This window comes from Rhinoderma darwinii, chromosome 3 (assembly GCF_050947455.1).
Source record: "Rhinoderma darwinii isolate aRhiDar2 chromosome 3, aRhiDar2.hap1, whole genome shotgun sequence".
NCBI classification, from domain to species: domain Eukaryota; kingdom Metazoa; phylum Chordata; class Amphibia; order Anura; family Rhinodermatidae; genus Rhinoderma; species Rhinoderma darwinii.
The window spans coordinates 211,445,735-211,470,141 of record NC_134689.1 but is presented as its reverse complement, the minus strand read 5'-3'; the positions used below and the strand labels follow the sequence as shown (position 1 = coordinate 211,470,141).

Sequence of the window (24,407 nt, the reverse complement as noted above, 5' to 3'; positions counted from 1 at the left end):
CAGACAGTCCTGGGGTCCTTCAAATGGACCCTGGGCTGTCTGCCCATATATGTTATGTCCCTCAATCGCGTCACAGGGATTCCTGTGATGCGATCCAAGTGGCATCCCCCCTTCTCATTTTCCCCTGAATGCTGCAGTCAGCTTTGATCACAGCATGGAGGGGGAATAACGGCGGAGATGAGGAGGTTTCTCTGATCTCCGCCGTGGCTGTGTAATACAGCCATTGCCCCACTCCTGACATTAAGTGCGCGCGCGGTCGGCCTGAGGTGATGCGGCCGGCACTGCACTAATGAGCGGCAGTTCAGGCGCTGAAGACAGAACATGGGGGGTGTTTTGCAGTGTGCCCGCCATGTTTGGTCTTCAGTGCCGCCGAACATTAGTGCAGCGCTGGCCGCATCGCATCATCCAGACAGCGCGCACTTGTCAGGACTCAGGAGCGGGGTGATGGCTGTATTACACAGCCGCGATCTCATACCTTCATGTCATGTGTTACTATACTTAGCTGTGCGGTGCCACAGCTTAGTATAGAAATACATGAAATAACGGTATCGAACCGCTTGGGGGGGGGGGGGGGAGGAACGGTATCGAAACAGTATTGAAGTTTCGATGCATCGTGCATCCCTAGTAGGTAGTGCCACACCCCCCCCCCATATAGTGCCAGTGTCCCCTGTAGATAGTGCCACACCCCCTATAAAGAAACAACCCCCCCTTGTAGATCACACCACCCACCTCTTCTGTAGATAGGTACACTGTAAGAGCGGAATCCCTCTGGACGGGGATTCCACTCAAAAACGGAGCCCCTGCTGTCTCTGTCCATATACGTGTCAGGAGAGCGGAATCCTCTGCCAGAGCGGGCCAGAGATTCCGCTCATAGACTGAGCACCTGACACCTCTGTCCATATTAGGGTTGTCACGATACCAGAATTTGGACTTTGATACCGATACTTTATATAGTATTGCGATACTCTATACCAAAACTATAATTTGCGGAAAAAAAAAAAAAAATTTCTTCCATTTTCTGCCGTGAATTTTGGACCTCCATGTTCCTCACAGTCATAATAAACAACATTGGGTTAATGTGTGAGACACATCATAAAAGGTTGCTATAGATGTTATTGCAGTCGCGACGATATTGAATGTGTAAATTTTATGTATTGAGACTTTTAATGTTTATTGTGAAAAACGTGTGTATTTTTTTTTAAATTTAACCCGTTAGTGACCGGCCCAGTCTTTTTACGTCGGTCACTAACGGGCTTTATTCCGATGCAATAGACTTTTTACGTTGCGGCATCGGAATAAGTAAACAGAGCAGGGAGCTGTCAAATCTCCCTGCTCTCAGCTGCCAGAGGTAGCTGAGGGCTGGGGGTGCCCCTGCTCTGCCGGGTGAGATCGATATTAGTATCGATCTCACCCGTTTAACCCCTCAGATGCGGTGCTCAATAGCGTGCACCGCATCTGAGTGGTTTTGGAGAGAGGGAGCGAGCTCCCTCTCATCCCACTGACACCCGGCGATACGATCGCCGAGTGTCTGTGTCTCCAATGGCAGCCGGGGGCCTAATAAAGGCCCCCAGATCTGCCTGTAGCGAATGCCTGCTAGATCATGCCGGAGGCATGACCTAGCAGATGCCGGTCCGTTTTAAACGGACAGGCATAATACACTGCAATACAAAAGTATTGCAGTGTATTATAATAGCGATCGGAGAATCGCATATTAAAGTCCCCTAGTGGGACTAGTAAAAAAGTAAAAAAAAAAGTTTAATAAAGTTACTTTAAAAAAAAAAAGTGAAAAAAATAAAAATGAAAAACCCACCTTTTCCCCTTACAAAATGCTTTACTATTAAAAAACTAAAATAAAGTAAAAAAAGTTTCAGGTTTTTTTCTATTCCCCCCCAAAAAAAAAAGTTAATAAAAGTTAATCAATAAATAATATGTACCTCAAAATGGTGCGATTAAAAAATACAACTTGTCCCGCAAAAAACAAGACCTTATACACCTATGTCGACGCAAAAATAAAAGAGTTATAGCTCTTGGAATGCGACGATGGAAAAACGTAAAAAATGGCTTGGTCATTAAGGTTTAAAATAGGCTGGTCATTAAGGGGTTAAAGCAGTAGCAAAAATATTATCGTTTAAAAAAAGTGCATATCAAAAATGGAAAATTTGAGCTGGACACAGGGGCCTTGGTCATGAAAGGGTTAAGTGCCACAGTAAATAGTAGAAGGTGCAATGAAACAAAGTAACTGATAGGATTCAAAACTTTAGGATATCTCACTGCAACCACAGCACAATAGTTCCTCCAATTGCAAAACACTAGAAAGGTTAAAGCACAAGGGAAAATCAGCTCATGACAACATGCAAATATTGAAAAACAAACTCCTGATGTATTATCCAATGCAAATACCTTTGTGACAGGAAAAAAAAGTTATGCAAAATATCGCAGCATACACCAAGTATAGTCATGGTTTTGAAAATAAAACCTATTTTACACTTGCACAATTGTATTTTGAATAATAACCAAATCAACCACCATAGGACGTTTCCCTAACCTTTTCGAGAGCGGGAAAAAAAATACAACTGCAAAGTACTGCGAGCCTCTTAAGTAATAATAACTTATATTTGAAATATTCTGGAAAAAAAACACCAAACATATATTATTTGAATAGATTAAAAATGTCATAATGTATCTTTGGAGATATATAGGGTTATATATAGGGTTGCACGATGCATCGAAATATCGATACTATTTCGATGCCGTGCACCCTCAAACGGTTCAATACCGTTAATTCATGTATTTCAATACGAAGCTGTGCAACCGCACAGCTTAGTATTGTAACACATGAATATAGTCAGAGCAGGGATGCGGATGTGTAATTCAGCCATTGCCCCACTCCTGACAAGTGTGTGCGCTCGTTCAGCATGAGGTGATGTGGCCGGCGCTGCACTAATGAGCGAAGGCACTGAAGAAAGAGAACATAGCGGGCGCACTGCAAAACACCCCTATGTTCTGTCTCCTGCTCATTAGTGCAGCGCTGGTCACATCACCTCATGCTGATCGTAAGCGCACACTTGTGGTCAGGAGCGGGGCAATGGCTGTATTACACAGCCGTAGCCCCGCTCTAATGACAGAGATCAGAGAAACATCTGATCTCCGCCTCTATTCCCCTAAATGCTGCGATCAAAGCGGACCACAACATTCAAGGAGAAAACGGGAAGAGGGATGCCCCTTGGATCGTGTCACAGAGAATTCCTGTGATGCGATAGAGGGACATAACACATATGGGCAGACAGCCCAGGGTACAGTGAAGGGCCATATTTCCTGTTATTAGGGCATACTTAGGTATGTCCTAACAACTGCCTGTGTAATGTCAGTACATTAAAGTTTAAAAAAAGTAATAAAATATACACCTTTTTTACAATAAACATTAAAATAAGCCTCAATACATAAAATATACACATTCGGTATCGTAATTACCGTAATAACCTGCACAACAAATTTGTAGCGTAATTTATGATGTATACGCTGTAAAAAAAGAAACAAGAAAATACAGACTTCTTTCAACTTATTGATGTATTATGAATTTTAAACCTCCATGTGGCTCACATTAATAATAATTAACCTAATGTTTTCCATTATGAACTGACTGAGAAACAGGATTGGGTTAATTACTATTAATGTGAGGCACGTGGAGGTTCAAAATTCATCACACCACGTGCCTCATCAGAAAATATCACTTTTTCTTTTTTTTTAATTATTATTATTGTTGGAAAAGCATCGTTTTGGTATTGAGAATCGCAACACTACACAAAGTATCGATAACGAAGTCCAAATTGTGGTATCGTGACAATTTTTAAACACACATCTTTTATACATTTATAACACTCATTATTTCAATTTAGCGCTGCTGCTTTTATGTATCCACTATACATAGAAGCTGCGTAACGCCGTTGTAAGTCAAATCAGTCAGTTAGCTGGACTGACGGCTCGGCTGACAACGGTTCCTGTGTGACACAAAATCCAATGAACAGTCCAATTTATGGTTATTGGTGTTAGAGCTAATTCATAGCAGTATTCACAATTCAGCCCCCCAGCGTTCCTTCCGGACTGCACAGATATAGATATTTTGCATTCTGGGAAGTGTAGTCTGTACAATAGGCACTGCACGGTCATCTGAAAAGTTAAAGAGGCTCTGTCACCACATTATAAGTGCCCTATCTCCTATATAAGGAGATCGGCGCTATAATGTAGGTGACAGCAATGCTTTTTATTTAAAAAAACGATCTTTTTTCACAACGTTAGGAGCGATTTTGGTTTATGCTAATGAGTTTCTTAATGCCCAAGTGGGCGTATTTTTACTTTCGACCAAGTGGGCGTTGTACAGAGGAGTGTATGACGCTGACCAATCGGCATCATGCACTCCTCTCCATTCATTTAGACAGCAGAATCGCGTTCTTACTAGAACATGATCTGCAGCCACATACACAGCGATTCTGCTTGATTAACGTTAATCCAGTGTCCTGATAATGAATACACATGACCATCCAGCCTGGACGTCATGTGTACTCAGAATCCTGACACTTCTGAATCTTTTCTGTGAGATTTACAGCAACGGAAACGAAATCTCGTTTACCTCCGTAATCTCGTGAGATTTCGTATCCGTTGCTGGAATCTCACAGAAAATATTCAGAAGTATCAGGATTCTGAATACACATGACGTCCAGGCTGGATGGTCATGTTTATTAATTATCAGGACACTGGATTAACGTTAATCAAGCAGAATCGCTGTGTATGTGGCTGCAGATCATGTTCTAGTAAGAACGCGATTCTGCTGTCTAAGTGAATGGAGAGGAGTGCATGATGCTGATTGGTCAGCGTCATACACTCCTCTGTACAACGCCCACTTGGTCGAAAGTAAAAATACGCCCACTTGGGCATTAAGCAACTCATTAGCATAAACCAAAATCGCTCCTAACGTTGTGAAAAATAGATCGTTTTATTAAATAAAAAGCATTACTGTCACCTACATTACAGCGCCCATCTCCTTATGTAGGAGATAGGGCACTTATAATGTGGTGACAGAGCCTCTTTAACTATTTGTCCCGCCGCGTTATTAACCCCTTCACGCTCCTTGACGTACTATTACGTCATGGCAGCTCTATCGTTCGCGCTCCATGCCGTAATAGTACGTCTTGCAGTTAGAACAGCGGTGCGCGCGCCCGGCGCGTTCATGCGCTGTGATAGCTGCTGTTTCTGACAGCAGGCTATCACGGCATAATGGGACGGGACCATTTACTATGGTCCCGCCTCGCCGATCGCCGCTATTGGCTAGTCAGTGAGTAACTAGCCAATAGCAGCGATCGGTCTCATTCAGCACAGCAGTGCTCGAGCCCGGCGTTCCTGAGCTGTGATAGCTGCTGTTTCTGACAGCATGCTATCACAGCATAATGGGCCGGGACCATTTACTATGGTCCCGCCTCGCCGATCGCCGCTATTGGCTAGTCAGTGAGTAACTAGCCAATAGCAGCGATCATTCTCGTCACTTCCTCTCTCTGACCTCACATCCTGCTGCAACCGCCCTGAACGCCCTGTTGGAGTTAGCGAGGCGTTGAGATCGGTTGTGAGCAGAGAGTCAGAGAGAAAAGAAGTGAAAAAAAGTTTCTAAAACAACGTTTTTTTTGCTTCCCACCACCCCATCCACTACCCACTCCTGTTCCCTTCCTCTTTGAGTTCTACCCACGTTTTTTGGTCAGTGATCTCCTATCACTGACCACTTTTCAGTCTTCAGGACCACATTTCTTGGTCCCTGGGGATTTTTTTTTCATTTTTTTCTATATAAAACATAAAACAAAAAAAAAAATATAAAAAGAAAAAAAAGAAACAAAAAAAAATAGTTAGTTTAGCCAATTTTGAAAATTTAACTGGTTAGTTTAGTATTAGCCCCTTCCCGCTCCTTGACGTACTATTACGTCATGGCAGCTCTATCGTTCGCGCTCCATGCCGTAATAGTACGTCTTGCAGTTAGAACAGCGGTGCGCGCGCCCGGCGCGTTCATGCGCTGTGATAGCTGCTGTTTCTGACAGCAGGCTATCACGGCATAATGGGACGGGACCATTTACTATGGTCCCGCCTCGCCGATCGCCGCTATTGGCTAGTCAGTGAGTAACTAGCCAATAGCAGCGATCGGTCTCATTCAGCACAGCAGTGCTCGAGCCCGGCGTTCCTGAGCTGTGATAGCTGCTGTTTCTGACAGCATGCTATCACAGCATAATGGGCCGGGACCATTTACTATGGTCCCGCCTCGCCGATCGCCGCTATTGGCTAGTCAGTGAGTAACTAGCCAATAGCAGCGATCATTCTCGTCACTTCCTCTCTCTGACCTCACATCCTGCTGCAACCGCCCTGAACGCCCTGTTGGAGTTAGCGAGGCGTTGAGATCGGTTGTGAGCAGAGAGTCAGAGAGAAAAGAAGTGAAAAAAAGTGAAAAAAAGTTTCTAAAACAACGTTTTTTTTGCTTCCCACCACCCCATCCACTACCCACTCCTGTTCCCTTCCTCTTTGAGTTCTACCCACGTTTTTTGGTCAGTGATCTCCTATCACTGACCACTTTTCAGTCTTCAGGACCACATTTCTTGGTCCCTGGGGATTTTTTTTTCATTTTTTTCTATATAAAACATAAAACAAAAAAAAAAATATAAAAAGAAAAAAAAGAAACAAAAAAAAAAATAGTTAGTTTAGCCAATTTTGAAAATTTAACTGGTTAGTTTAGTATTAGGGTTAGTTAGTGTCAGGGAACCGTCAAAAAGCGTAGTTAGGTATAGTGTCAGGGAATTTAGCGTCAGGAATCGGTCACCGTAGATAGGCTTAGCGTTAGGGATCCATCACCGTAGTTAGGTTTAGCGTCAGGGAAGCTCGGAATAATTAGATAGGTTTAGTGTCAGGCACCCGTCACCGTAGTTAGGTTTAGTGTCAGGGAAGCTTGAAATAATCTAGATAGGTTTAGTGTCAGGGAATCGTCGCCGTAGTTAGGTTTAGCGTTAGGGAAGTCCACATAAAATTTAGTTAGGTTTAGTGTTAGGAACCCTCGCCCTAGTTAGCTTTAGTGTCAGGGAAGTCCACTTGCTCTCTAAAAACAAAACACACATTTGTGCTAGTTGTGCTATCCTATTGCTCCCAGTTAGGGATTTATTTTTTTGCAGTATATAAATTTTGTCTTCGCACAACAAGCATGTCCCAACGGACATTTACTGCTGAAGAGGCGTATGCATTTCTGGCCTCCGACACAGACTCGTCGGATGGCGATACACTATTTTATTTGTCTACCTCCTCATCCAGCGATGAAGAGGAGGGACCCCCTAGGAGACGCCCCAGGACCACCACCATAGTAGAAATCCCTGAGAGAAGTGACCCCACAACAAGTGATACCCCTGAGCGAAGTGACCCCATTTGGACGCCCACACCAGACCATTATGAACCCCAAATCCCTGAGTACACGGGCAGCCCAGGCATCAAATTTAACACGGCAGGGTTCAGTGAGATGGACTTTTTCAAGTTCTTCTTCACTGATAACTTTATAGAGCTAATGGTCACCCAGACTAATTTATATGCCCAACAGTATATCACCAAGAACCCCAACTCATTTTATGCCCAATCCCAGAGGTGGACTCCTGTAAACGCAGCAGAGTTGGGCAAGTTCTGGGGACTGCTCTTGAACATGGGGCTTCTAAAAAAGCCATCCATTAGGACCTACTGGAGCACGGACATCCTATACCACACCCCGATGTACCGTATGGCCATGTCCAGGATGCGTTATGAGGCAATACTTCGCTTCCTACATTATGCCGATAATGAGCAGTGCCCACCCCGAGATGACCCCAGTTTTGACCGTTTATATAAACTGAGACCCCTATTAGACCATTTCAGTGCCCGGTTTGCCCAAGCATACACCCCCGAGAAGTGTATTTCCATTGATGAGTCCCTGGTACATTTTAAAGGGAGGCTTCAATTCCGCCAATACCTGCCAAGTAAGAGGGCAAGGTATGGCGTGAAGTTGTATAAGCTGTGCGAGAGTGCATCAGGGTATACATATAAATTCAGGATATATGAAGGGAAGGACAGCAGTATTCAGCCCCCAGAATGCCCCCCCTTACTGGGAATTAACGCAAAAATTGTGTGGGATTTGGTGCACCCACTGCTGGACCAGGGTTACCACCTCTACCTGGATAATTTTTATACCAGCGTCCCGCTCTTCAAGTGCCTCGCTTCCAGAAGGACTGCGGCATGCGGCACTGCTAGAAAAAATCTTAGAGGCCTCCCTAAAACACTGCTTGGGCAAACACTCAGAAGGGGTGAGAGCAGGGCACATTCTAGTAGCAACATATTGTGTGTCAAGTACAAGGACAAGAGAGATGTCCTTGTATTGACAACAATACATGGCCACACCAGTACCCATGTACCTGTACGAGGTACCAGTACAGAGACCCCCAAACCAGATTGCATCCTGGACTACAATAGGTACATGGGAGGGGTGGACTTGTCAGATCAAGTCCTGAAGCCCTACAGCGCTACGCGGAAATCGAGGGTGTGGTATAAGAAGCTGGCCGTGCACATCATACAGATGGCATTGTACAATGCGTACGTGCTACGTCGATGTGCAGGCCAGAGGGGAACTTTCCTGGAATTTCAAGAGGTGGTTATAAAGAACCTAATTTTTGGCGACCAGGAAGGAGGGGCACCAAGTACTTCTGGAAGCGAGGCCACACGCATCGTACCAGGGCAACACTTTCCAGGAGAAGTTCCCCAAACTGGCAAGAAGGGAAAAAGTCAAAAGAGGTGCAAAGTGTGCTATAAGAGGGGGATAAGGAAGGACACAACATACCAATGCGACACGTGTCCCGAAAAACCAGGGCTCTGTATGAAAGATTGTTTTAAAATTTACCATACATCCCTTGATTTTTAATTTACCCTGATGCACTCCGCACAGCTTATCCCCCTCATCTTTCCCTTTTGAGCCCTGCCATGTGCCCAAGCAGCAAATAACAGCCACATGTAGGGTATTGCCGTACCCGGGAGAACCCACATTACAATTTATGGGGTGTATGTCTCCGGTGGCACATGCTGGGCACAATATATCGGACACTGAAATGGCATATATGTATAGGAAATTGCAAATCTCACTTTGCACCATCTACTGCGCATTACCTTTTACACAATAACTGTTGGGTCAAAATGCTCACTACACTCTAGATGAATGTCTTAAGGGGTGTAGTTTTTAAAATGGGTTCACTTCTCGGGGGTTTCAACTGTACTGGTACCTCAGGGGTTCTGCCTACATGACTTAGCACCAGAAAAGCTCCAGTAGGCTAAATGGTGGTCCTTCCCTTCTGAGCCCTGTCGTGTGCCCAGGCAGCTAATAACAGCCACATGTAGGGTATTGCCGTACCCGGGAGAACCCACATTACAATTTATGGGGTGTATGTCTCCAGTGGCACATGCTGGGCACAATATATCAGACACTGAAATGGCATATATGCATAGGAAATTGCAAATCTCACTTTGCACCATCTGCTGCGCATTACCTTTTACACAATAACTGTGGGGTCAAAATGCTCACTACACCACTAGATGAATGTCTTAAGGGGTGTAGTTTTTAAAATGGGGTCACTTCTCGGGGGTTTCAACTGTACTGGTACCTCAGGGGTTCTGCCTACATGACTTAGCACCAGAAAAGCTCCAGTAGGCTAAATGGTGGTCCTTCCCTTCTGAGCCCTGTCGTGTGCCCAGGCAGCTAATAACAGCCACATGTAGGGTATTGCCGTACCCGGGAGAACCCACATTACAATTTATGGGGTGTATGTCTCCAGTGGCACATGCTGGGCACAATATATCAGACACTGAAATGGCATATATGCATAGGAAATTGCAAATCTCACTTTGCACCATCTGCTGCGCATTACCTTTTACACAATAACTGTGGGGTCAAAATGCTCACTACACCACTAGATGAATGTCTTAAGGGGTGTAGTTTTTAAAATGGGGTCACTTCTCGGGGGTTTCAACTGTACTGGTACCTCAGGGGTTCTGCCTACATGACTTAGCACCAGAAAAGCTCCAGTAGGCTAAATGGTGGTCCTTCCCTTCTGAGCCCTGTCGTGTGCCCAGGCAGCTAATAACAGCCACATGTAGGGTATTGCCGTACCCGGGAGAACCCACATTACAATTTATGGGGTGTATGTCTCCAGTGGCACATGCTGGGCACAATATATCAGACACTGAAATGGCATATATGCATAGGAAATTGCAAATCTCACTTTGCACCATCTGCTGCGCATTACCTTTTACACAATAACTGTGGGGTCAAAATGCTCACTACACCACTAGATGAATGTCTTAAGGGGTGTAGTTTTTAAAATGGGGTCACTTCTCGGGGGTTTCAACTGTACTGGTACCTCAGGGGTTCTGCCTACATGACTTAGCACCAGAAAAGCTCCAGTAGGCTAAATGGTGGTCCTTCCCTTCTGAGCCCTGTCGTGTGCCCAGGCAGCTAATAACAGCCACATGTAGGGTATTGCCGTACCCGGGAGAACCCACATTACAATTTATGGGGTGTATGTCTCCAGTGGCACATGCTGGGCACAATATATCAGACACTGAAATGGCATATATGCATAGGAAATTGCAAATCTCACTTTGCACCATCTGCTGCGCATTACCTTTTACACAATAACTGTGGGGTCAAAATGCTCACTACACCACTAGATGAATGTCTTAAGGGGTGTAGTTTTTAAAATGGGGTCACTTCTCGGGGGTTTCAACTGTACTGGTACCTCAGGGGTTCTGCCTACATGACTTAGCACCAGAAAAGCTCCAGTAGGCTAAATGGTGGTCCTTCCCTTCTGAGCCCTGTCGTGTGCCCAGGCAGCTAATAACAGCCACATGTAGGGTATTGCCGTACCCGGGAGAACCCACATTACAATTTATGGGGTGTATGTCTCCAGTGGCACATGCTGGGCACAATATATCAGACACTGAAATGGCATATATGCATAGGAAATTGCAAATCTCACTTTGCACCATCTGCTGCGCATTACCTTTTACACAATAACTGTGGGGTCAAAATGCTCACTACACCACTAGATGAATGTCTTAAGGGGTGTAGTTTTTAAAATGGGGTCACTTCTCGGGGGTTTCAACTGTACTGGTACCTCAGGGGTTCTGCCTACATGACTTAGCACCAGAAAAGCTCCAGTAGGCTAAATGGTGGTCCTTCCCTTCTGAGCCCTGTCGTGTGCCCAGGCAGCTAATAACAGCCACATGTAGGGTATTGCCGTACCCGGGAGAACCCACATTACAATTTATGGGGTGTATGTCTCCAGTGGCACATGCTGGGCACAATATATCAGACACTGAAATGGCATATATGCATAGGAAATTGCAAATCTCACTTTGCACCATCTGCTGCGCATTACCTTTTACACAATAACTGTGGGGTCAAAATGCTCACTACACCACTAGATGAATGTCTTAAGGGGTGTAGTTTTTAAAATGGGGTCACTTCTCGGGGGTTTCAACTGTACTGGTACCTCAGGGGTTCTGCCTACATGACTTAGCACCAGAAAAGCTCCAGTAGGCTAAATGGTGGTCCTTCCCTTCTGAGCCCTGTCGTGTGCCCAGGCAGCTAATAACAGCCACATGTAGGGTATTGCCGTACCCGGGAGAACCCACATTACAATTTATGGGGTGTATGTCTCCAGTGGCACATGCTGGGCACAATATATCAGACACTGAAATGGCATATATGCATAGGAAATTGCAAATCTCACTTTGCACCATCTGCTGCGCATTACCTTTTACACAATAACTGTGGGGTCAAAATGCTCACTACACCACTAGATGAATGTCTTAAGGGGTGTAGTTTTTAAAATGGGGTCACTTCTCGGGGGTTTCAACTGTACTGGTACCTCAGGGGTTCTGCCTACATGACTTAGCACCAGAAAAGCTCCAGTAGGCTAAATGGTGGTCCTTCCCTTCTGAGCCCTGTCGTGTGCCCAGGCAGCTAATAACAGCCACATGTAGGGTATTGCCGTACCCGGGAGAACCCACATTACAATTTATGGGGTGTATGTCTCCAGTGGCACATGCTGGGCACAATATATCAGACACTGAAATGGCATATATGCATAGGAAATTGCAAATCTCACTTTGCACCATCTGCTGCGCATTACCTTTTACACAATAACTGTGGGGTCAAAATGCTCACTACACCACTAGATGAATGTCTTAAGGGGTGTAGTTTTTAAAATGGGGTCACTTCTCGGGGGTTTCAACTGTACTGGTACCTCAGGGGTTCTGCCTACATGACTTAGCACCAGAAAAGCTCCAGTAGGCTAAATGGTGGTCCTTCCCTTCTGAGCCCTGTCGTGTGCCCAGGCAGCTAATAACAGCCACATGTAGGGTATTGCCGTACCCGGGAGAACCCACATTACAATTTATGGGGTGTATGTCTCCAGTGGCACATGCTGGGCACAATATATCAGACACTGAAATGGCATATATGCATAGGAAATTGCAAATCTCACTTTGCACCATCTGCTGCGCATTACCTTTTACACAATAACTGTGGGGTCAAAATGCTCACTACACCACTAGATGAATGTCTTAAGGGGTGTAGTTTTTAAAATGGGGTCACTTCTCGGGGGTTTCAACTGTACTGGTACCTCAGGGGTTCTGCCTACATGACTTAGCACCAGAAAAGCTCCAGTAGGCTAAATGGTGGTCCTTCCCTTCTGAGCCCTGTCGTGTGCCCAGTCAGCTAATAACAGCCACATGTAGGGTATTGCCGTACCCGGGAGAACCCACATTACAATTTATGGGGTGTATGTCTCCAGTGGCACATGCTGGGCACAATATATCAGACACTGAAATGGCATATATGCATAGGAAATTGCAAATCTCACTTTGCACCATCTGCTGCGCATTACCTTTTACACAATAACTGTGGGGTCAAAATGCTCACTACACCACTAGATGAATGTCTTAAGGGGTGTAGTTTTTAAAATGGGGTCACTTCTCGGGGGTTTTAACTGTACTGGTACCTCAGGGGCTTCTGCCTACATGACTTAGCACAAGAAAAGCTCCAGTAGGCCAAATGGTGGTCCTTTCCTTCTGAGTCCTGCCATGGGCCCAAACATCAGTTTATCACCACAAATGGGGTATTGCCGCACTCAGGACAAATTGGGCAACAAAATGGGGTGTTTTATTCCTTGTGAAAATAAGAAATTTTGAACAAAAATTACATCTTAATGGAAAAAAATATCATTTTTTTAATTCACAGCCCAATTCAAATAGGTGCTGTGAAAAAACGGTGTGGTCAAAATGATAACAACAACCATAAATGAATTCCTTGAGGGGTCTAGTTTCCAAAATGGGGTCACTTCTGGTGGGTTTCCATTGCTTTCATACCTCTGGGGCTCTGCAAATGCGACATGGAACCCGAAAACCAATCCAGCAAAATCTGGACTCCAACAAACACATAGCGCTCCTTTCCTTCTGAGTCCTCCCATGGGCCCAAACGGCAGTTTATCACCACAAATGGGGTATTGCCGCACTAAGGACAAATTGGGCAACAAAATGGGGTGTTTTATTCCTTGTGAAAATAAGAAATTTTGAACAAAAATTACATCTTAATGGAAAAAATATCATTTTTTTAATTTCACAGCCCAATTCAAATAGGTGCTGTGAAAAAACGGTGTGGTCAAAATGATAACAACAACCATAAATGAATTCCTTGAGGGGTCTAGTTTCCAAAATGGGGTCACTTCTGGTGGGTTTCCATTGCTTTCATACCTCAACACCTCTTCAAACCTGGCATGCTGCCTAAAATATATTCTAATAAAAAAGAGGCCTCAAAATGCACTAGGTGCTCCTTTGTTTCTGAGGCTTGTGTTTTATTCCACGAGCGCACTAGAGCCACATGTGGGACATTTCTAAAAACTGCAGAATCTGGACAATACATATTTAGTAGTATTTCTCTGGTAAAATCTTCTGTGCTACAGAAAAAAATGGAATAATATTGAAATTCAGCAAGAAAAATGAAATTTGCAAATTTCACCTCCACATTGCTTTAATTCCTGTGAAATGCCTGAAGGGTTAAAAAACTTTCTAAATGCTGTTTTGAATACTTTGAGGGGTCTAGTTTTTAAAATGGGGTGTTTTATGGGGGTTTCTAATACATAGGCCCCTCAAAGCCACTTCAGAACTCAAGAGGTACCTTAAAAAAAAGGCTTTTGAAATTTTCTTAAAAATATGAGAAATTGCTGTTTATGTTCTAAGCCTTGTAACGTCCAAGAAAAATAAAAGAATGTTAAAAAAACGATGCCAATCTAAAGTAGACATATGGGAAATGTGAACTAGTAACTATTTTGGGTGGTATAACCGTCTGTTTTACAAGCAGATGCCTTTAAATTCTGAAAAATGCAATTTTTTCAAAATTTTCTCTAAATTTTGCAATTTTTCACCAATAAACACTGAATATATCGACCAAATTTTACCACGAACATGAAGCCCAAAGTGTCACGAGAAAACAATCTCAGAATCGCTTGGATAGGTTTAAGCATTCCGACGTTATTACCACATAAAGTGAAATATGTCAGATTTGAAAAATGGGCTCTGAGCCTTAAGGCCCAAACTAGGCTGCGTCCTTAAGGGGTTAAAAACCCATCTAAACCATTAGGAGTGTGTCTGTTAAACAGGCTGTAATCCAGAACCAGTACAAGGTAAGTAATTCAGTGTATTTACAGTTACTCAACTTTCTATGCAGATTATATCTTTATATCAACTGTAAAACTATGTTCAAAGGTGAACATACACTTAAAAAAATTAGAACAATAGTTATTCCTATATCAGGACCAACCTACTTTTCACATTTTCCATGACGAGAATAGGGCTTCACATTTTACTCAATCCTAATCTTCGGCTTCTGTTCACACTAGCACTTTTTTGCTTTTCATCAGGGTTCCAGTGGTTTTTTTTAATGAAAAGAACAGCAGTCTGTAGTGATATGTTCGTGCAGTCAAAAACAGCAGAACTCCAAAATAAACATGACGGACCCCATTATAAGTCAGCTAGTATATAAAACACGTTACACGGGTTTGATAGCAATAGGAATGCAGTGGTCTGTTAATATATGTAAATGCTCCCTATAGCTGCTCCCATACAGTATAATGCCGCCTATAGCTGCCCCCACACAGTATAATGCCGCCCATACATGCCCCCACACAGTATAATGCCCCCCATATCAGCTCCTCCCACAGTATAATGCCCCCCATAGCTGCCCCCACACAGTATAATACCCCCATATCTTCCCCCACACAGCGTTATGCCCCCCATAGCTTCCCCCACACAGCATTATGCCCCCCATAGCTGCCCCCACACAGTATAATGCCCCCCATAGCTGCCCCCACACAGCATAATGCTCCCCATAGCTGCCTCCACAGTATAATGCCCCCCCTCCCTCCCATACACAATATAATGCCCCCCCCCCTCCCATACACAATATAATGCCCCCCTCCCTCCCATAGACAATATAATGCCCCCCTCCCTCCCATACACAGTAGTGACGTCATCGCGCCTGTCTGCACCGAGTAACTCACATCGCACAGACCGCAGGAGGAGAAGGATCCTCCATCCGGCGGGGGAACGGGGATAAGTAAGTATGTATGTTATTATTTTTCTATTTGGTCCGTACATATGGGGGCATTATAGCTACGCCACTAAACACTCACATCTCCGACCTCAGTCTTCTGGCTATGGGCGGAGCCAACTGGTGGTTGGGCTGTGGGCGGGGCTCTATGTGATTTTCGGAAACCATGTCCTTCTCGGTTATATAATAGATGGGACCTATCAGGATTTGTTATGATCCTTTGAGAACGGATCTTTCAAGTTCATAACAACATTTTTAATACACATGCAGGAGAAAGGAGGACTGAAAAATGTGTCACAGCATGCACAGTAACCAGAATAACTGGAAACAAGACGTTTGCTCAACCAACAATAACAGGTAGAAGTAACTGGAAAATTTTAGACACTCATCAATAAACTCCCCGTTGTTGAATATATCAACAGTCAGGACTTCATTTATGAAAAAACAGACTTAATTAGTATTTAAGGTTCTCACTTATTTGAAAAAAATAAAAAAAAAGGTTACATGAGAAAAACAACAATGTGACTTTTTTTGCAGTGGGGATTTTTTTTTTCTATAATGTTTATGAATATAGAAATTAAGAACCATAACTTAGGCCTCATGCACACGACCGTAAAAACTCCCGTTATTACGGGTCGTAATCACGACCCGTAATAACGGGCTCATAGACTTCTATTGGCGACGGGTGCCTTCCCGTTTTCTCACGGGAAGGTGCCCGTTCCGTTAAAAAAGATAGAACATGTCCTATTTCTGGCCGTAATAACGGCACGGACAGTCCATAGAAGTCTATGGTGCTCTCGTAATAACGGGTGGCTACATGTGTGCACCCGTCATTACGGCAGCGTTGCTAAGCGACGTCAGTAAATAGTCACTGTCCAGGGAGCTGAAAGAGTTAACTGATCGGCAGTAACTCTTTCAGCACCCTGGACAGTGACTACCGATCAGTATAAACCTGTAAAAAATAAAAATAAAAGACGTTCATACTTACCGGCAACTTCCTGCTTCCTCCAGTCCGGTCTCCCGCCCGTTGCCTTGGTGACGCGTCCCTCTCGACATCCGGCCCGACGTCCTGGATGACGTTTCAGGCCATGTGATCGCTGCAGCCAATCACAGGTCAATCACAGGCTGCAGCGGTCACATGGACTGCCGCGTCATCCAGGGATGTCGGGCTGGATGTGAAGAGAGGGACGCGTCACCAAGACAACGGCCGGGTAAGTATGAATTTCTTTAACTTTTATTACAGAAAAGGCTGTCCCTTCTCTCTATCCTGCACTGATAGAGAGAAGGGGCTGCCGATTAGTGCAGTGCTATTTAAACGTGCTCGTAAATACGGTTGGAATACGTGTGACACCGGACCCATATTTACGAGCACGGGTTCGTAAATACTGATGCAAAACGGGTGGAATACGTGTGACACCGGACCCGTATTTACGGGTGGGAAAAAATACGGTCGTGTGCATGAAGCCTAAGGTGCCACATGCACACAACCGTATTTTTGCATATCCGTAAATACGGATCCGTAGTCACCCGTAACTTATCCATATATACGGAACGGTATCCGCAAATACAGTCTGTAGTGCATCCGTATTTGATCAGTGTATACGGATCCGTAAAAAAAAGATAGCATAGCAATGCTTCCCTAAATACGGACGGATTACGGAAACAGATCCGTAGCCGTCCGTATATACGGACGCGCCCATAGGCTTCTATGGGAGAATCCATATCGTAATTACGGACAAGATTAGGACAGGTTCCATCATTTTTTCAGCACGGACACCCATCCCTAAAAATACAGAAAGGTGTCCGTGGCCAATGGAAATTAATAAGACCGTAATTACAGATGAAATATGAGGTCGTGTGCATGGGGCCTAACAGTGTAGAGTTGCTGGCATCATTGTGGGAATACTGCATAGTTTATGAGGGCACATTAGATCCATTAGTGTAAAGTAGGACAGAATGGTGTATTGCCTACTGCATAAGAATAGAAAAACTGGTACCCCCAAGTAAAAAAATAAAATAATAAAATGGTCTAGCTGATAGCATACATGATAGAAACATTAAACTAGCTCTGTTCACACAAGTCGGACTGGATACGGATTTCAGCGTGTATTATCTACCACTGACTATCCAAATCCCATGTTTGTGAATGGGGTTTCCGCAACATGTTCACATGAATACGAAAAATGAACACGCAGATTTTTTTCCTGCATTTCATGCAGGAAAATATCAGACAATTGAATGACAATGGGGCTAATACCCATGTGGATTTTGTGCACAATAGAGTGAAAGCCTCGGATTTCAGCCATGGAAATACACAACGAATTTAATGCCGAAGTGTGAAAAAGTGTGTATTGTTGGAAAAAGGTGGATGGGAAACGAATAGTCGTATAAGCTTTCCATCACCATAGAAGTCAATAGGGCCCATTAAATGATCCCAGCCATGACTAAGAACGCAGCTAGCGTTTGAAACGCGTAGGCTTCCTCAATCCTTTGATCTCTCTCCCAGCACTCGAGGACATCACTCCGATTGACCTCTTTTAAAACATCGTCATTAAACTTGGAACAAGTTTCTTTTTATCTGCAGCTACGCTGGATCCAACCCACCTGTTTTTCCTAGGGCCCATTACCTATCAGTAACATGGACAAATGGATCAGAACTTCAGTATACTGCGCTATACGACATAGTGAGGGGGGGGGGTCAACTTTTGTTTCCTATTTGGCTGAACTGACTTTTTGAAAAAACAAAATACATGCAGGAAATTTTTAAGTGGGCAAAATTTTTGTGCCGATCGTAAGGCAAATCATAGTAGAACATCGACATAATTATGCATGGCCCAGGAGCCTGTGATTTTCGGGTTGGCCAGAGACGGAGTGTCACCCGCGAGCCGCCAGGAAGTCGCGGGCCGTGCTCATTATTTTCTATGAGCCTGGACCGCAGAACACGGCCGTAATAAGACATGTCCGTTCTTTCTGCGGTCCAGGCTCATAGAAAATAATGGACGCGGCCACGTGCACGGCCCGCGACTTCCTGGCGACTCGCGGGTGACACTCCGCCCCCGGCCCATGGCTACGGCCATGTGCATTGAGGCCTACGGCTTCGTTCACATCTGCATCGGGGCTCCCTTCATGGCTTCCGTTGGAGCTTTCCATCAAGAGAAACCATTAACGGAAATGAAACTGAAACAAACGGAAACAGTTGTTTTTACGGAATAGCAGTCTACTACTCTATTGACTCAGTCAAAACCCTCACACAACGGTGACAAACGGAAACTATTTGCACCGGATCTGTCACCATTAAAATCAATGCTGATGCAAACTGAAACCTATGGTTTCCATTAATGGTTTCCACTGATGGAAAGCTCAAACGGAACCCATGAGGGGACCCCCGACAGATGTGAACGAAGCCTAAATCGGACCTTTAACAAGGAAAAAAAAAAAACGCAAAAACTGGAGGCTGAAGGGAAGTGCTGAATGATATCAACTGCTAGATGATATTTTCAGTGCTGCAGATGACTGATGTCACCCTATTTTCTTTTATTTATTGATATAGCGCCAACATATTCTGTAGAGATGTTCAGAAGTTGTCATCACTCATTGTCCCCAGTGTGGGTCACAAGCTAAATCCCCCCATCTGTGTGTTTATTTTTTTTGGGTGTGGGAGAAAACCCACAAAACCACACGGAGAGCTTACAAACTCTGCAGATGTTGCCCTTTGTTGGATTGGAACCCAGCGCTGCAAGACCGTTCTAACCACTGACCCTAGTCATATACGGGGTGATTATATAAATTGATATATGCACATCGAAACGTTATGTTACTATAAGGCCCCATGCACAAGAATGTGTTTTTGTGGCCGCAATTCACCCGCAAATCTGTGGGTGAATTGCGGTCCCATTCATTTCTATGGGCCCATGCACACTACTGTGGTTTCCATGGTCCGTGCATTGGCCCGGAGCCTGGACCGCAAAAAGATAGGACATGTCTTATTACGGCCACATTTTGCAGCCCAGGCTCATTGAAATGAATGCATACGGCCAGCAATTTACGGATGACACCCCGCGGCAGGCCGAGCCGCTACGGTCATGTGCGTGAGAACTTACAATAAAATCAAGCCAGCTCCTAGAATAGTCTACAGTCATTTATCCACCCCTGCTTTAGGTTTCCAATTCTTCACGCTTTGAGCCGTAGAAGATATTTTACATGCCCACTGCCACACTGGCCAAACAAACCACTATTGGCGTCTCAAACACTTGTTGTATTGATTTTCCAACATGTCAGAAAAGTGACAGCACATCCATCACTGGAGTACAGTAACGGAGGCTTGTCTTCTCATGCATCTGAAACATTAGTAGGACAATGCCCAAGAGCCAAAGCTAGAAAAATGTACAGCTAGTAGCAACACTTTCATAGTACAGATTCCACAGGTACAGCCATCCCATTACCACAGACTTGTTGAGTACTAACATGCGTCCACATTACCAAATCCGACAGTCTTACAACGTCACTCCCGCTATTCCTGTCTTCGCACCGCACACAAGCAACATACTGTAGAAATTATAGAGTTTAACTCCCGTTAAGAGATTGAACTAGTGTCCAAACATTATTACCTCAAAGTGTATCTGTAGAATTATACTAGTTAGGCAGTGAAAACATTCCTGCCGAGGAAGACTGAACATAAACACAGAAAGATTGTCTGCAATCTAGGCCTGTACATGTGATAGTCCAGAAAAGTCCCGTAAATTATGATGCCATAACAAAAAATGGCCGCCCAAGACATTTCACACATGCAGATCAACATGGTTTATTTGACATCAACTTACTTCAAGTCAATGTAACTTTCTTAGGCCTCAGTCACATGTGCGTCGCAGATACTGCCAAGATTACCAGAGACAATAGCGCAGCAAGCTGCGCTATAGTCTACGGTGAAGTCACGGAAACCTTGACAGAATCCATTAAAGTCAATGTGTTCCTTCGGCCGCCGGTGAAGTCAATTGTGCAACGGAACCGTTGCTTCCATTAGTCCTTTTCTGCTTCTCTGATGGATCAGAGTGACGGAATGACAACTCAGGTGTGAACATAGCCTTATCTACACAATCCCAAGTGTGAAAAAAATTAACCAGGCCACCAGGAGTAATGGCTGTTGGCCAACAGCTATTAACGCCTCCATTCCAATATACATTTGGCTTGGCAGTTTCATGACAGCAGAAGAGATAAATAGTTGAAAGACATCTGTTTTAAAGGGTAAAGCTGGGTTCACACGACCTATCTTCAGGCGTAAACGAGGCGTTTTACGCCTCGAATTACGCCTGAAAACACGGCTCAAATACGTCGGCAAACATCTGCCCATTCATTTCAATGGGCTTTACGATCTACTGTGCCGACGACCTGTCATTTTACGCGTCGCTGTCAAAAGATGGCGCGTAAAATAACAGCCTCGTCAAAGAAGTGCAGGACACTCCTTGGGACGTAATTTGAGCCGTTTTTTCATTGACTTCAATGAAGAACAGCTCCAAATTACGTCCGTAATTGACGCCTCGCAAAACGCGAGTACGAGCCATTAGGTCTGAAATGCCGGAGCTGTTTTCTCCTGAAAACAGCTCCGTAATTTCAGCCGTAATTGTCGATATCGTGTGCACATACCCTTAGACATGTAAAAATCTGACCAACAGATCCTTGGTCGGTGGACTGTCTGTAGAATTACTTGTCATGGATAAAGTCAAAATTACAGGAAATAAACGTTCCTAGATATCAACCCAAATGTTCTATAGGTGCATTGACACCCAGCTGCCAGGATCGGTCGGGCCCTTATGGGCACACGGTCATATCAACAGACACAGCAGGAGTCCGTTACATTGGAAGTTTTAACACATCTAGTGTGGATTTCATTTATGCTGAAGGAAGAATACCATTTAAACCTTAGTAATGAAATCCACATGTGCGGAAAAACACTGAATATGGAAGTAGAAATGAAGGTAACAGCTGGGGGGATTACCAATGTCATTTCCAGGTAACACAAACAAACTAATAGCACTATGTGGAACTACAGGACGACGGCTCCTTTCAGGTTTTTCTTGAATAGGGGAAAGCCTTTAGAGAAAAGGAGAGGATTTTCACAATTTAGGTCAGGTAAATACTGCCCCCCACCACCAGGGTTAGAGCCATTTGTTACTTTCTGCAGGCGTTAAAGCTCTGGAAAATCAAAGAGAGGATATTGTAAATGCTGGAAATAGCGCTGCTTGGTAACAGAGGAAATGGGCTACTGATTATTTCCGTACCAAGCCTCCATATACTCCTGGAAAAACAGCACCGCAATGGTGGATAATGGACTGCAGTTACCAAAGTCAGGTTGTATGTTCCGGCCAGTCCGCAACGGTCACAACCTCACAACCATGAAACCCTATAGGGAAACTTAGACATTCTTCTTTGATCATCAACTTCATCAATATAAAATACGTTTGATCACGACGGTCACGGACTACGTGCATTACACAAACAATATGGCCAAGCATCCAAAGGATTAGCATCTAGGGTTCCACTTTTACTAAAGAGTTCTTCTGGAGTAGAGATATACTTTGGGTACAACCAGGATTTCCATGTAAAATTAAAATCCTAACACACATCTATCTTTTTACACTCATCAGATACAGTAAAATTCCTTTAATGTGGCATCTAATAGTCCAGACATTCCCAATGTCCCTACGAATTTGCCTGCAGCTGATTAGTTGTAACTAAAAACCATCCCATGCATGTGAACGTGGTTGTTTCTGTAGGTGAAGGGATTTCTACAAGTTCCACTCAGATGAATGACAGTCAGAAACTTTCAGCAATCCAAACCTATTCATTGTACAATAAAACATTCTACATTCATATATCAATTCCTCACAGTTTAAGATCTCTGCTTGTAGTCATTGAATGGGAATGGTTTAAAGGACAAAAAAAAAAAATCTGTCCTGTCCTGTTGTGATCATACAGGTACACAGGCTTGTTACAGAAAAGTTATCGCAGCTCCATCTTGTAAGAAGCCGAGCTCCTGTGTTCCTATCACATGACGGGGTCCCATTCTCTAGAAATAAAATCCTATTAAATTAACTTATAAACAGAATATTTTACCTTTTTCAAAAGCCCAGCACTAGATTTCTACCAAACATGTCAGGCATTTAATCAAGACAGAACAGCCCTTATTTCCATGGACAGAAGACTTTCCACATATAAGCGATAGTTAGAAGCCACCGAGGTGTCATCTTCGGACATGTGAATAGCGGTCATTACACTCTGTAGAGACAGCCAACCAGCTTTTCCTGACACCTGAAGGGCAAGCATGAATAGCTGTGTAGTGTAATAGGCATGTAACACTACACAATGGCAGATTTGCAGTCCAGGACTTTAGAAAAGTTGGTTGACCACCCCTAAGGAAGCTGTAATAGTGGCCATATTTGTTGTCACCCAGCTTTCCCAGTTACAGATACTTTTTTTTGTTTTCCTAAACTTGATGACTATAGGTCTGGGGTTTTTTCCACCCCCATTCAGAGCCTAATGACAATTTCTCAAGGCTGTGACAAGAAGGCCCCTGGCACTTTCTACAACCAGTTGTCAAAAGAAACTTGGCATCACAACTTTCTCAAGATCGGAAAGGTGATGAATGTGACAGCAGTCAGCATTACATCTAGGGGGAAGGAGGGAGCAGACAGCACAGGATGGATCGGGGGCCACCACACCCTGCGTTATCCATTATGTTGTGCTCCGGTAGGGAGAGATGGAATTAGGAGACAATGCCGCACCCTTCCCGTGCATTATCCCGCAGTAAAATCACAGCCCAGAACACAATAGAACCGCAGCTGTCAGACACAGGCCTGCTGCTGGGAAGGATTAACGCGGGCCTCGCGGACAACAATAGACACGGCTGGGCTGTTGATCTATGGGAATGCGGTTGAGACTGTGGATGATCTGCGGGAATGTACCGCACCTACCCAGAAGCAGCAGCTTGACCTCCCGTGCGGCTTTCTCTCCATCCTCCCGCAGGTTCCTGTCGATCATCTTACTCCTCTCCACCGCCGCCTTGTCCTCCGCGCTCAGCGTACATCCCATGGTGACACCGCTGCTGGGACACTCTGCGCACACACACAGCCGGGAGCAGCGTCGCTCACCTCGGATCAGGCGGATTGGGGTGGGCGGGGGCCAGAAGGCGATAGAGCTGAATGGGCGCGGGGTAATGAACCGTCAATGACTGGCCGGAGGGGGGCGGAATCTACGCGCGATCTCAAGGGGAAGATGTTGTGGTAAATGAGGACTAATGATGCTGAGGAGCCGGCCAGACGCTCCCTCCCCAGGCTCCGGCTTCTACAGCTGTTGCTTTTCCCCTGAGCGTCTCTCGTTCTCCTTTACTGAGATGATGACGAAGCACCACTGCGCAGGCGCACACCTTCTGGACACACCCCTAAGGTAAAGCCTTCCACTCCCAACAGTACCCGGATTGAGTAAGCGGACGCTCCCGCCTCTCTCTCGTTATTGGATGGTGTCGTTAACGCAGCCCTCTTTAACTCTTAGCCTACCAGAATATGCTTTGCCGGATGCAGTAATTGAGGGCGTGCACAGATTGAGTGTACAGGAAAGGGTTAAAGGAATCTGCTGTCGACGTCATTACGCTGTGTGTTTATAAAACAGTCGCCGAGGCAAGAGCTGTTTTATTTGAATGTCAACGGTTGTGAGTGGACGT

General features: G+C 44.6%; 1 protein-coding gene across 3 annotated transcripts in view; it reads right to left on the bottom strand.

Annotated features, from left to right (window-relative positions):
- The window catches only part of GNAI1 (G protein subunit alpha i1), a 78,343-nt gene extending 54,217 nt beyond the window's left edge, over positions 1 to 24,126 (bottom strand). For 2 of the 3 annotated variants that reach the window (XM_075857350.1, XM_075857351.1), the window contains exon 1: positions 23,662 to 24,125. In XM_075857350.1, coding sequence (XP_075713465.1) covers positions 23,662 to 23,779 — 118 coding nt within the window. In that variant the 5' untranslated portion in view covers positions 23,780 to 24,125. Of the gene's footprint in view, positions 1 to 23,661 lie in introns of all 3 variants that reach the window. The other variant, XM_075857352.1, reaches the window with a different exon arrangement.
- Between the last annotated feature and the right edge of the window lie 281 nt (positions 24,127 to 24,407).